Source organism: Neopsephotus bourkii, unplaced genomic scaffold (assembly GCF_033783945.1).
Source record: "Neopsephotus bourkii isolate Nb327-2 ecotype Australia unplaced genomic scaffold, CSIRO-AGI_Nbou_v1 NB_333, whole genome shotgun sequence".
Lineage (NCBI taxonomy): Eukaryota > Metazoa > Chordata > Aves > Psittaciformes > Psittacidae > Neopsephotus > Neopsephotus bourkii.
Window position 1 is genome coordinate 284,807 of NW_026900839.1, and position 12,434 is coordinate 297,240.

At 54.4% G+C, this 12,434-nt stretch overlaps 1 protein-coding gene across 1 annotated transcript; it reads left to right on the top strand.

Annotated features, from left to right (window-relative positions):
• The first annotated feature begins 473 nt into the window (after positions 1–473).
• On the top strand, positions 474–9,069 carry PERM1 (PPARGC1 and ESRR induced regulator, muscle 1). Its single transcript, XM_061347885.1, has 5 exons — positions 474–620; positions 1,139–3,469; positions 5,589–5,705; positions 7,288–8,919; positions 8,962–9,069. The coding sequence occupies exons 2-4, from the start codon at positions 1,141–1,143 to the stop codon at positions 7,365–7,367; spliced, it is 2,526 nt and encodes an 841-aa protein (XP_061203869.1). The 5' UTR covers positions 474–620; positions 1,139–1,140; the 3' UTR covers positions 7,368–8,919; positions 8,962–9,069.
• The last annotated feature ends 3,365 nt before the right edge of the window (positions 9,070–12,434 follow it).

Here is a 12,434-nt window from a genome sequence, read left to right on the forward strand (position 1 = left end):
GTGCCAGGCTCACACTGAGGAGCCAACCCAAGGCTCCCCATGCCACCTGCATGGGATGGATGCCACGTGCCACGCAGGGCTTGTCACAAGGCTGTGACGCTGGCCGTGATCTTTGGATGTGAAGCTGCAGTCAGCTGGCAAGAAGGGATGCTGTCAATAGGTGAACGATGCCCCTGAGGGATGTATATGTCACCCTAGGAACGGGTAACTGAGGTATGCTGGAAAAAAGAGCAGTCATTACCATCCATATGTCACTTTCTGCCTTGTGTCAAAGGCTGTGAGCTCTGTACATGGGCCATGCCATGGGGCAACCCCATCAGTGGGCATCAGGAGTGGTCCTGGAGACCCCAGAGTCTGTAGGACAGGAAGGCATTGGCTGGCACCACCACATCTTCCCCACCAGCTTCTATATATGGGCCTGCCCTGTCTGAACCCATCACACTCGGATCTCAAGTGACACGCTGGGGAGGGAGGGGGGTGTCTAATTTTAGCCCCTGAATGGATCTGTGCTGGAGCCGAGCTCTCTGCCCCCGTCAAGGGTACAGCATCATGTTGTGCTGGGAGGATTTTCCTGCGTGGCTCTTTGAATGGCTCCATCACCGGCTCAGGTTGTGCTACAGGTAGGATGCAGCCTTGTGATCTCTCTGCTTCTCCTCCTGCTGATGGATGCCCTGTGCTGGTTTTGGGCTCTGTTGTATCTCCCTCCCCAGTGCCACGGGCATGGCTTGTTGCAGTGGGCTGTGTTTCATGCCACTTTCGTGCGTGATGCTGTGGCAACAGGAATGCTCTAGAGTGTAAATCTCCCACTTTTTAAAACGGGTTGTAGGCAAAAGGGGAAGGAAAGGGTATGGGAAGTGCAGGGCTGCTGTGGAGAGAATCCCAGGCTCTCAGTGCTGCTGTGCTCCGGAGCAGAGGCAGACCTGAGGGGGGTAGTAGTGGTCTCTCTCAGTGCTGGCTGGGCTGTGGTCCAGCACAGCGATGCTTGTCCTGCTGATTCTGTTCTTGCCTCCTGCTGATTTCAGTTGGAAATGAGTGAGGATGAGGGAACGCAGGGCAGCAACCTAGGGACAAAGAGTGATGGTGGTGTGTCCTCCTCATGCCCTGATCTCTGTCCCCATCCCTTGCTTTCCTGCTGCAGGCATGGATGACTTCGAGTACAGCATCCAGCTGAACGACAGGGACTGGGCCGAGTTCTCCTTGGCGGCGGAGGAGTGCAACCTCGCGCCGGCCTCGCTGGCCACAGCGGAGGAGCAGAGCCTCAGTGACATTGAGCAAGGGGACGGCGTGCCGGGCAGCACAGACGGGCCGGTGGGCAGCAGGCCAGGGCCTGGCACGGCCAGCTCTGCCCCACGTGGGGTGACCGGAGACGCCTCTTGGGGCTGGAAGGCCGACGGGCACCTCTCCGTGCCGGAGCGCCTCTGGGACGAAGCGGACGCGGGCTCCGTTGGCAGGACCCTGTGTGCGAGCGGAGAGCCCGGCTGCCCTTCATCCGCCCCGATGCCCAGTGTGCAGGGCAGGCAGCCCCCCTGCCCTCCCGCAGGCACCGCTGCCAGCCCGGCTGCGGGCACAGCGCAGGACGCAGCATGCGAAGCAGCAGCACGGCAGCCACAGAAAGGAGCAGGCAGCGGTAGCCCGGCTATGGAGCGTGCCAGCAGCCCGGCTGGAAGGAGTGAGCAGGGAGGGGATGCAGGAGCGGCTCCGGGACAGGGCAGCTCGCCCGCGGTGCCCGCTTCCCCAGGGAGAGCCGCAAGGAAAGGTCTCAGCAGCGCTTCCCGCTTGGAACCAGGACCACGGGGACCCCCGCGTGAACCCCCCCTGAGTCCAGCGCTGGAGGCAGCCCCCAAAGCTCCCGTGTCCCCAGCACGGGAGGAGGCGAGCGGGGACAGAGCCGGCTCCGAGCGCTGCTCCCCCGCTGGCTCCCCGGAGGTTGTGAGGCCCAAGGTGCCGGCGCAGATGAGGAAGAGCCGGAGGCAGCGGGGAGCCGGTGCCACCGAAGCAGCCCTGGGGGACAAGGAGCCGGTGGGGGCTGCAGGACAGGGGACTGCGGTGCCCGTGAAGGCACCTTTGAGCTCGCCACTGTCCTCAAGGAAGAGTAAAGGGAAGGAGAAGGCAGCCAAGCCGGCTCCTGTGAGGATGGGCAGTGAGGAGGCAGTGGAGAGCAAAAAGCCAGTGCCCAGCCCTGGTGCGGATGAGGGTGATTTGACTGCAAGCTTATCCCCCAAGCAGAAGGTGAAGGAGACGGCAGCCAAGCCGGCTCCTGTGAGGCTGGAGAGTGAGGAAGAAGCAGAGAACAAGCAGCCAGTGCCCAGCCCTGGTGTGGATGAGGGTGATGCGGCTGTGAGCACCCCTTTGAAGCAGAAGGTGAAGGAACCACCCCCTAAACCAGCTCCTGTGAGGCTGGGCAGTGAGGAAGCAGCAGAGAGCAAGCAGCCGGTGCCCAGCCCTGGTGTGGATGAGGGTGATGTGGCTGCAAGCATATCCCCAAAGCAGAGGGTGAAGGAGCCAGCAGCCAGACCGGCTCCTGTGAGGCTGGGCAGTGAGGAAGCAGCAGAGAGCAAGCAGCCGGTGCCCAGCCCTGGTGTGGATGAGGGTGGTCCAGCCATGAGCGCTCCCCCCAAGCAGAAGGTGAAGGAGCCGGTGGCACAGCCCCTGGGGAAGGTGAAGGCCACCAAGCAACCAAAGGCAGGGCAGGCTGGTGGCCTGGGGGTAAGTGACACCGTGATCCCTGATGGTGCCGGAGATGCCAGCAGAGCCAGAGCTCCTTCAGGAGGGGCATGCCAGGAGAAGCCTCTCCATCCCAAGAGTGTGGTGGCTTTTGGAGGGGATGCTGCCAACAGAGCTCATGTGGAGCCTGCAGCTGAGGTCCCCAGGGAGCTGGGGCCCCCTTGCTTTGAAGCTGGGACCTTTGCAGGGACAAACACCCTGGATGTGACTTGGCCTGAGATGTATGACTATTTGTTCTGTGACTCCCAAGAGGAAGAAGAAGGAGCATGGAACTCAGTGGAGGGGGGGAAAACACTGGAAAGGGAAATCTCCTTGCCTGAACTCTATGAGTATTTTTTCAATGAACCAGAAGGAAAGAGGAAAAAAGCCAAGAGTAAAGACAGGAAGCGAAAGAAGTTCAGCAGCTTGGACCACACTGAGCTGCAAAACGAGGATGCTGACTTGGATCCAGTCAAAGACTCCGTGGTTATCTCAGTCCCTGAGGTGTACGAACACTTCTTTGTGGATGGGCCTGGGAACAGGGCGGGCTGGAGAGGGATGTTCTCAATCGCTCCCACCTCCGAGGTGAAGAAAGCTGTGGGGGCTTTGAAGACCCTCCTGCAAAGGCATCTCGTCGGGCGCCAAGTCCCAGCACCCCAGGCTCTTGTGCGGAGAGGATCCGGAGAGAATCTCCCCCTCGTCCCACTAGGTCCGTTGGGAAGAAGCGAGGCACAGTCTGACTTGGACATGGCCCTTGCACTGAGAGGTAAAGCACTATTATCCCTGCCCAACAGCCCCATAGGGATGGATGTGCCTCTGCCCTGTGTGGTCCCTTCCCCAGCTCCCAGCCCTGCCCTGCTGCAGTCATCTCCACTTCAGCCACAGTGGTGTTGAGGCCACCAAATAGATGGGAGCATTTAGGTGGGCTGGTGTAGCTGGTCAAATCACACCCCTGGCATGTTAACCCTGGCACATAGCAGCACTGGGTTTTAGCAGGGAAAGCGTGCCTAAAGCCACCACCATCATGCAATCATCATGGAATGGTTTGGGTTGGAAGGACCTTAAAGCTCATCCAATTCCACACTAGGACACCTTCCACTGGAGCAGCTTGCTCCAAGCCCCTGTGTCCAACCTGGCCTTGAACACTGCCAGGGATGGGGCATTTACCACTGCTCTGGGCACCCTGTGCCAGCGCCTCAGCACCCTCACAGGGGAGAGCTTTACAATATCTCATCTCAGTTTTCCCCTCTGTCAGGTTAAAGCCATCCCCCTTGGCCTATCACTGCATGCCATTATAAAAAGTCCCTCTCCAGGTTTCTTGTAGGCCCCTTCAGGTATTGGAAACCATGTAGGTTCCCAAGTCCCACTGGACATGCTGTGTCACATTGTCTCTCGTGATGCTTACACTGTCCCTATGCCAAGCGAGTGATGCTGGCTGCCTTCCAGTACTGCAGGAGGCATGGACAGGGAATCTGGGTATATTCTATGCATACCTTACTTTGTTCTCCATAAACTCCAGTCCTGGGGCAGAGGTGGGCATGACAGCATGCATGCAACAGCCTGAAACTCAGCCTTGAAGTCCTTGTCCTAGGTGATTCACTTCTTCCTCTGAATGGATATAACTTACTGTGGATCTGACCTATATTTTTACACTCTGGCCGAGGAAAACTTACTGAGGCATTTAGCTGCATTAAATATGGTTGGGTTTATTGCAAGGTGAGGTAGAGATGGGGATCCCCCACCCATCCAACTGCCTGCAGAACCACATGGCTGTGCCTCTGATGAGGGAATAGGAGGCAGAGCAGCCAAACCCTTCTGTACCAAAGAACTCATGCCCCCGAGATAAGGCAATGGCTGCTGAGCTGCTCTCCTGTTAAGGCTGCCAATGGAGCTAATACTGGTGAGGGAAATGGTGTGCACAGAGTGGAACATGACCAAGGCTTCCAGCTGAAAAGGTGAAGGGGACTATAGAACACATGCTAGCTTGAAAAACACCCTCCCCAGACCTCAGAGGTCACCTGAACATTGACTGTTATGGGATGCCGGTAAGAGAAACAGGGATAAAATGAGAACAAGTCTGACCCACTACCACAGCATATTTATCTTAAAGCTTATATGATGCTCAGAGGCACAGTGCCTCATAGGTAATATTAAAACCAAACAATGAATGAGTCATCCCAAAGGGTGCCTCAAAATAGAGCATCCAGGCTGTTTGCACAGAGGCAAATGCCTTTGCCATGGTGTAGCTAATTAATAAGCCAGTTTTAATTAAAAACCTGATCAAATAAACACAGGAGCAAAAGAACCCCTATGTCTCCGAGTAGACTGGAACTCCAGCAGAGAAAGACATGCAGAGCACTGAGGGCTGTCTCCTGCTGCAGAGAGATGCTGAGCACTGCTGCTTCTTGGTGGCATCTGCATTGTCCTAGAGCTGTGTGTGTGTTGGGACATGGATGGGGACCTTGCCCAGAGGGGCCCCACTGCATTAGCAGCCATCCAGGAACTGTGTTCTCCTAAATCCAGCCCCACTTCCAACCTGGGAAGGTACTCAGGGGTGGTGATGCAGTCAGAGGTCCTGGAGGCATCATATCCACTGGTAGTGCCTCTCAGGCCCATGGGCAGCATTAACAAGTATTTGCCTTGTGTTCTTAAAGTGTAAACCTGAGAGGGGCGGAAAATGTGCCCCTCTCCTTAGGAAGTGTACCTGAGTCCTACATAGACATGATTGACTTGACCAGTGGTGAAATATCTTCTGGGAGGGAAAATGTGTGACAAAGATGTATTTCTGGGGCAGTACAAGGGACCCACTGCCACAGAGGGACCAGAGCCTGCTGTGGCAGAGGAAGTGGTGTGAAACCCCAAACCTCCTGCTCTTCTTCTCACAGGGAGCCCCCAGGTTCCACTGGCGCTGACCCACAAAGACATGTGCCTCGTCTTCTGTGCCTTTGCCTCCTGGGCAGTGAAGACCTCCGACCTGCAGGCTCCGGATGCCTGGAAGACCAGTATGTATGGTGTCCATCCTGGAGGGAGAGGGGTGGGAAGGACCTCATGGAAGACATGGCAATGAGAAGAGCAGGGATACTAACACACCTAACACTGCCTGTGGGAAAACGCAGTCATTTCCCTACTTATCCAGAGCATCCTGTTAGTTCTTAATACCTTCTAATGCCTATGGAAATGGCAGTTCTGATTCATAGAACCACTTCTCTGGGTACCCTGTGCCAGTGCCTCACCACCCTCACAGGGAAGAACTTGTGCCTAAGAGCTCATCTCAATCTCCCCTCTCTTCTTACTTATTCCCATTGTCCTTTCCCCACAGAAAGTGACCGCTGACTTGAACATAGCTCTAGGACAAGTCTGTTCCTAGCTTTATCCCTGCTCCATCCAGCCTCTGACAGACACCAGTACCAGTGTATCAGGGCAAGAGAGGCTTCTTTAGGCTCCATGCTGGCTAGAAGCTCAATCAGGGCCCTGAGTATGCAGGCTTAGACTCCTTCATCTCACCCAGAACAAATGCACGTTGTTTTAAAGTGCTGTAAATGTATATTCTTTTCTCTAAATACAGCTTAGCTTCAGTGTTATCCTGGTGCACTGAGTCCTGCAGGAGCTCTGTTGGATCCTCTCTTCTCCAACCACAGCATTTGAATGGGGACAGAGGGAGCTTGGGCAACACAAATGAGCTGAGCTGTGGCCCAAGGGGTGCAGGTCACTGGATGAGGAGGGAATGGGACAGCAAACACAGCAACCTTGCCCTGGGGCTGGGTCCAAAGCCCCTGCCATGGGGTGTTAGGGTAGGACCAGGGCTTCCTGCTGCTTGTCCGGGGCAGGAATGTTCCCCACTAAGGTCACACAGGAAGCTGACACCCTGAGCTGAGAATAGCTTATTAGCTAAGATTGCTCAGTGCAGTCATCACAAGGAGCTTTTGGCCTGCTCCTCCTTGCCTTCTTAGTATTAGACCACAGAAGTGGCCTCAGAGAGGGTGCGAAAACCGGGATATGGGCCTCGTGCCCTCGGGATTGCATAACCCAGTGTGCAGTAAGCACACCAGCAAGGAGGTGACATCCTGGCTTTACGCTTCTCTTGTGACATTTTGGGTTCCAACAAGCTCAATTTGCCTGTTCTATGTCCCCAAAATCAAATGGTCTAAATTTAAAACAGGAAGTCCAAACAGAAGTGGAAAATGAAGGGACTACCCTGAATCCCTGGTGACATTTCCTACTTAGCTGAGGTTAGGCCCATTAGATGTCCACATGAACCTGTGTATCTAACCACCACCCATCTCTACCACATGCATGAAGTCTATGTTGTGTTTCTCTTAAAAACAGCTATTTCTTGTGACGTGGTGCTGTGATCCATGTGCCCAAACAATAGGATCAGGTGCGGTTGGCCAGGCTATTCAGGGCTGAATGCATTGGGAACAAGTACAAAGTGGTGGCGAAGGAAAAGCAAAGGCAGGAAGGGAACTCTAGGTCCTATAGACCAGAGTGAGCTACGTTGCTTGTGAACGTGAAGGCTGGAAAAGCTCTTCAGGTTTGGGAGAAGCACCCATCCTCACTCTGGAAATGCGTTGGGCTCTTTTCCAGTGTTCCTGGCAACTTTTGGCACCCTTTCTGCCATCCGCTACTTCCGAAGGCAGGTCAGAGAAGGACATCCCCGGACCTAGTCTCAGCGCACGCCAGCGATGCTTCCCGAGGACAGGCGAGGACGTTTGGAGGCAGAAGCTGGGGACTTTGTTCTTGGGCAAGTGTGAAAAGCCTGGATCCTAGCACCCAGACTTCAATGGACCCATCCCTAAAGGGGACAGGATGTCACAGGAAGCAGGATCCTTCCGGTGACAGTCATTTACAACACGGTAGGCAATTTGTACCTGTATTGGACAGAAGAGGAGCCCAGCGTGGGCTGGCTCTGGTCTTTCTTTGCACACTTCTTGTATACTTGTGCTATCTCCTAGGAGTAGTCACAGTGTCTGTTCCAGGGCGCTGCTTGTCCATCCTCCCTGCTGAAGTCACCTGGTGGCAAAGGAAGGCACCAAGGGGGTGGATGGAGGAGAGAGCAAAAGAAACCAGGAAAGTGCTTTGTTCTTATGAAGGAGCTGGCTTATCTGTGAAGGAGGAGAGAGCTTTGGGGAAGAGCTGTGTCTGTCCAAACATGGTGCTTTGCTAAGCATGTGCTGGCTGTGTGTGGGTAAAGGGGGATGGAGAGGCTGCTCACTTGGCAAGGACCAGGTCCCCCATGACCGGGTTGGCTCAGGGCAGGAGGACTCATCCTCTTGGATTGCACTCAGAGAAGTCATGCTCAGTCTAACCGTTCAGCAGGCTGAGATAGGGTTTCTATTGCTCGTGGCCCTGCTGAGCCAGAGCCATGGATGTGGTGTTTGGCCCTGTGGGTGAGGAGCACCCGCTGCAAGGACACATCTCACTGCTGTAGGCAGGGAATGGGCAGGAATCCCTCAGCCAGAGCCAGAGGAAGGGGCGGCAAGGAAGGGCTCTATAGGAGCTGCACAGGATGGAAAAGGGCTGCAGGGGCAGCAGGGAAAGGGCCCGAGCTCAGGGAAGCCTCTGGAAAGAGCCCTCTTAAGGACAGGAGCATGTTGGAGAGGAGGAGAAGGTATGTGCACATGTTTGGCTCTGACAACCACCACACGAAGGGTCTAAACACATGACTTGGTCCCTCCACTGCCTTCCATCCTAGAGACATAAAGGTGGCTGGAAGGAGATGGTAAGGGAGGATGTGCCATGGCTGAGTGTGTAACCCTGTGGGACTGGAGAGGGCTGGAATGCACCCAGGATGGAAGATGGGGTGAAAAAGGAAAAGGAAGTGGTTCAGTTTCTTCCCTGTCTCTAGTGCCTTCCTGAACACTCAAGGGCATTATTCATGATGGTTTTTCTTCACTCCCAAGTCTGATAACAGCATGAATGTGAGATTTGTTAAGCACTTAGGGACCAGATCCACAAAGATACCGGGGGAAGTCTGCCTGGAATACCTGTGTGGATCTGCCTATGAGCTTTGTAGGAGCACTGTGGCAATGTTTGTCTTATGAAGCCAGAGAGGAGAGGTTTAGCTCCTTCCTTGCAATGCAGAGTGCCATGCAATTTTAATGTGTGTAGGGCTGTGTTGAAGATGATGTATTATTGCTGATAAGAGAGTATACTGTACAATTGTACAGAGAGGTATGTAGCAGTAAATAGCGAGAGAGATGTACATGGACTATATATGTATATGGACTATAGTATATAGATGTATACGACCATATAAAGATGTATATGGACTATAGTAGCTGTATAGCCAGTAAGAGGAGTTTGGTGGAGGAAGAGAACAGATAAAATGTGCTGGAAGCTTCTAATAAAGATCTATCTCATTTAATACTCTTGTGTGCATTCCTGTCTCTATATTGTTTGTGTATGAAACTGCTGAGTTTTAAAGAACAAGGAATCAATCCATTATGTGACATTGATACTCAAATGTAGGAGTTGTGCTGATTGAGGACAGGGTACGCAGGGAGATGAGCTGCTTCTCTTCTCTGGCTCAGACCCCATGCCTACCCCTCTAAGACACAGCCTGGCAGTTGCCTGTCACTAACAGCCTGTTCCAGAGAGCCCTTTGCTCTCTCCTGTCTCAAAAGCACTCAGGACTCGAGCAGAGACCAGCTCTTGCCAGCTCCTCCGGGGCTCCCTGGACACATCAGTGAGCACAAGTCAATGCACAGCAGCAGCTCCTGGGTTTGGTCCATTGATGCTCATCACCTCTGCCCTCCCTGGTCCTCCAGGGTGCAGCTAAGCTCTGCATGAGCAGCATCCCACAACGCATCCCTGCAGCCTCAGGCACAGCAAACCTCACTCTGAGCAGGAGCAGGCAGAGGGGAGGCTGAAGCGTTCACGTGTGCTCAGTTTTATCCAGCCATCATCCATTAAGCACTGCCCACGTTCTCAGGGGCAGCCTTGGCACGGCGGGTGGGAAATGGGGGAGCAGCTGGAGGAAGCAGGGCACTTTCATTAGGCTGGGTTTTCCTGGGGGACTGTCCCAAAGCAGGGAAAGGTCAGAGGAGGGCAGCAGGCAGGGAAGGGGGCTCTGGGACTGCCAGCTCCTCTCAAGGGGCTATTCCTAATGCCTCATGCAGAGTGAGGTTCCCAGGGTAAGGCCAGAGCTAAATCCCAGATGGTCCCTGCGAGCTGCTGGCTTGGATTGAACCTTTCAGATGTTGTGTTTTCCTGTCACACAAATCTGGAGGAAATGAGGTTTTCCCTTCACTTTGCAGGTGCAGGGACAGTTGATTTCCCTCCCAGACATGTACAGTACACCCTGGCACAATGCTGGCAGCTAAGAAATGATTGTGCTGAAAGTGACTGAATTTAACAGTGAATTCACCAGCTGGAAAAGCTATTCTGGTCTGTCTCAGTGCCTCAGTGACTGTAAAGCTGCCCTGAAGATCTCACTGGAACTGGGAGGGGTTCTGGCCAGAAACCACAATGCTGAACACACTTCTGATGACATTAACCCCTCCAGGGGCTGGGGCAGGGCTCTGTTCTGGGATGTGGGGTGTCTGGGTGTACCCATGGCAGCCTGATCTTTTCCAAGCCATGCCCTTGCTTTGGAGCCTCATCTCCCGTTGGGAAGAGGCTTTGTTCTCAGCCGCTCCCCACAAACCAAAGCGTCAGTTCAGCTCAGCTCTTGGTCTTCTTCCTTTGCAAGGAATGAGGAAGCTCAGTGAGTTGAGGCTGGGTTGCAGAACCGCACAGTGAATGTATAGGTGGGTAGCAGCGTCCTCTCCTGCCACCATTGCTTGAAGGCTCTGGGCATGGTTTATGCACGTTACCAGCTTGTTCTGCTCCTTGCAGCCAGTCAGAGACTACCATCAGCCTTCCTGAGCTGCACGGGAGCAGCACTGATGGGAGGCTGCAGGAAAGCTGGTTTGGGTGCATATCTGATACGATCCTGAATGGAATCAGACCTAGATGTTGCAAGAAGCAGGAATGGCAGGTAATGCTCTGCACTCCCAATATCCCATAGGTGAGGCATACATAGTCAAAACCCTGCATTTGGGGTGGGAAAAGGGTAAGGTTGTCCCTGACCACCTTTACCTGGGAAAGGCAGTGTCACCAAGGGCCTGCTTTCCCACTCCAGGGACACAGGGTACATCTCACTCTCCCTGTGCCTCTATCCCAGTGTTCAGAACCTCGTGCTAAGTCTCTTCCCAGGAGAGTTCTGTACTCATGTCGCGCTGTAGGCAACGTGAGATGCCTGTCACCTCTACCTTTGCCTTTCTGTGATAACTGGTGTTTCATCCTTTACAGCTGGGGCTTGGAGATGTAAATGTGATTTGGCACCTCCCCTTGCTAACACCTACCGAAGGTACCAGAGGATCCATCAGGTTAGAGGTGCATTTCACGCTCCTTTTGATCTCCCCTGGAACAAGCAGGTGAGATAAATATTTCAGAAGATGGATGCTTTCAGCTCACTGCAAAAGCAAAAGGAGACGTTGAAGGATCTGGTTGGTGTCAGGACTTGGAGCTCTGGGGGTGTCTGCTGTGCTCAGCCAAGCAGCAGTGTCTCTGGTGTCCTCCAAGGAAACCTGCTTGGACTCGCCTGCAGTTTCAACGCTTGGTTTATTCTCTGACCTTTGAAGCTCTCTGCTCTCCCTCTGTGGGGAGATCATCTTGTATCTCACCCCGAAGGGAGGAGCCAGGAGCTCCCCATCTTTTGCAATAGCAGCAGCCACCACAATAGAAACGACCTTTTCCGTGTGCATCCTTGCTGCTCTCCCGTCACCAAAGGGAGCGCCAGCGCTGGAGGTGGGCCCTGTGCCATCGCGCCCCGCTCCTTCGCCTCGCACGTAGCTCCCACATCTGACCCCTTGCCTTGCCAAGCCGATGAAAAAGTCAGGCAGGTGCACCCTCGCGATGCGCCTCCGTATTTCATCCCGGGATATGCTATGTGCCACCCGGCTCCTGGAGCCCTGCGCCGGCAAGGGAATGGGTTTTGCCGGAGCAGCTCCTTCTGCCTGTAATAAAAGCAGGGGGAAGCATCCCAAGGCTGTTTCTGAGTCACAACCGTCTCCTCCCCGCGCTTCAGAGGGATTTTAGGGGGCTGATGGTGCTGTGCCAGAGCCAGGAGCGCCGGCACAGGGCAGAGCAGAGGAGCAGCGACCTCCCTTCCCTATGGAGCACCGGTTGGGCTGTGAGAGCAGGACATGTTTTGGTGGATTCCCCCACCCACAGGGCAGTGAGGGAGTTGCTCATCCCAGACTACAGCGAATCCTGCCCATCCTCAATGCGCTCCAGGCTCTGCTGGGGTTTCCAAGCGGGAGCAGGGAGCAGGTTTGGGCATCAGGTCCTTCTCTTACAGTGAGCCGACAGGAAGAGGCGCGTTCATCCCAAAGGAATTCCCAAAGCTCAAGTGTCTTTGCAATGTCAACCCTGGTGGGCTGCTCTGTGACAGCTACACACGGCCTCCTCTCCAGCCTCCTGAAGCCAAAGGAGCAGGTCATAGGCTTCACTTTCTTTCTCTGTTTATCCTTTGAGTAAAAGGTTATCCTTTGGGATTGTGGCTTGGAATTCAGAAAGCAGAGAGAAATAGAGCAGCCCGTGGTGTTTTGATCACTGCTCTGCTTTTCCAGCTATGGTTTCGGTGGGGGGGACCTGATTTGAGTGCTTGGAGGTGGTGCAGAGATCATTTGCCAGCGAGTGGATTGCTGGCTGCTGCTATCACCCCATGCCTTCCATCTGCCCCTGTG

Bases quoted from the DNA above. Each gene is read 5' to 3' on its own strand.
- PERM1 (XM_061347885.1), top strand. From the start codon at position 1,141: ATGGATGACTTCGAGTACAGCATCCAGCTGAACGACAGGGACTGGGCC. The intron at 3,470-5,588 runs GTAAAGCACTAT...TTCTTCTCACAG, and splicing joins CATGGCCCTTGCACTGAGAG to GGAGCCCCCAGGTTCCACTG. The intron at 5,706-7,287 runs GTATGTATGGTG...GCTCTTTTCCAG, and splicing joins TCCGGATGCCTGGAAGACCA to TGTTCCTGGCAACTTTTGGC.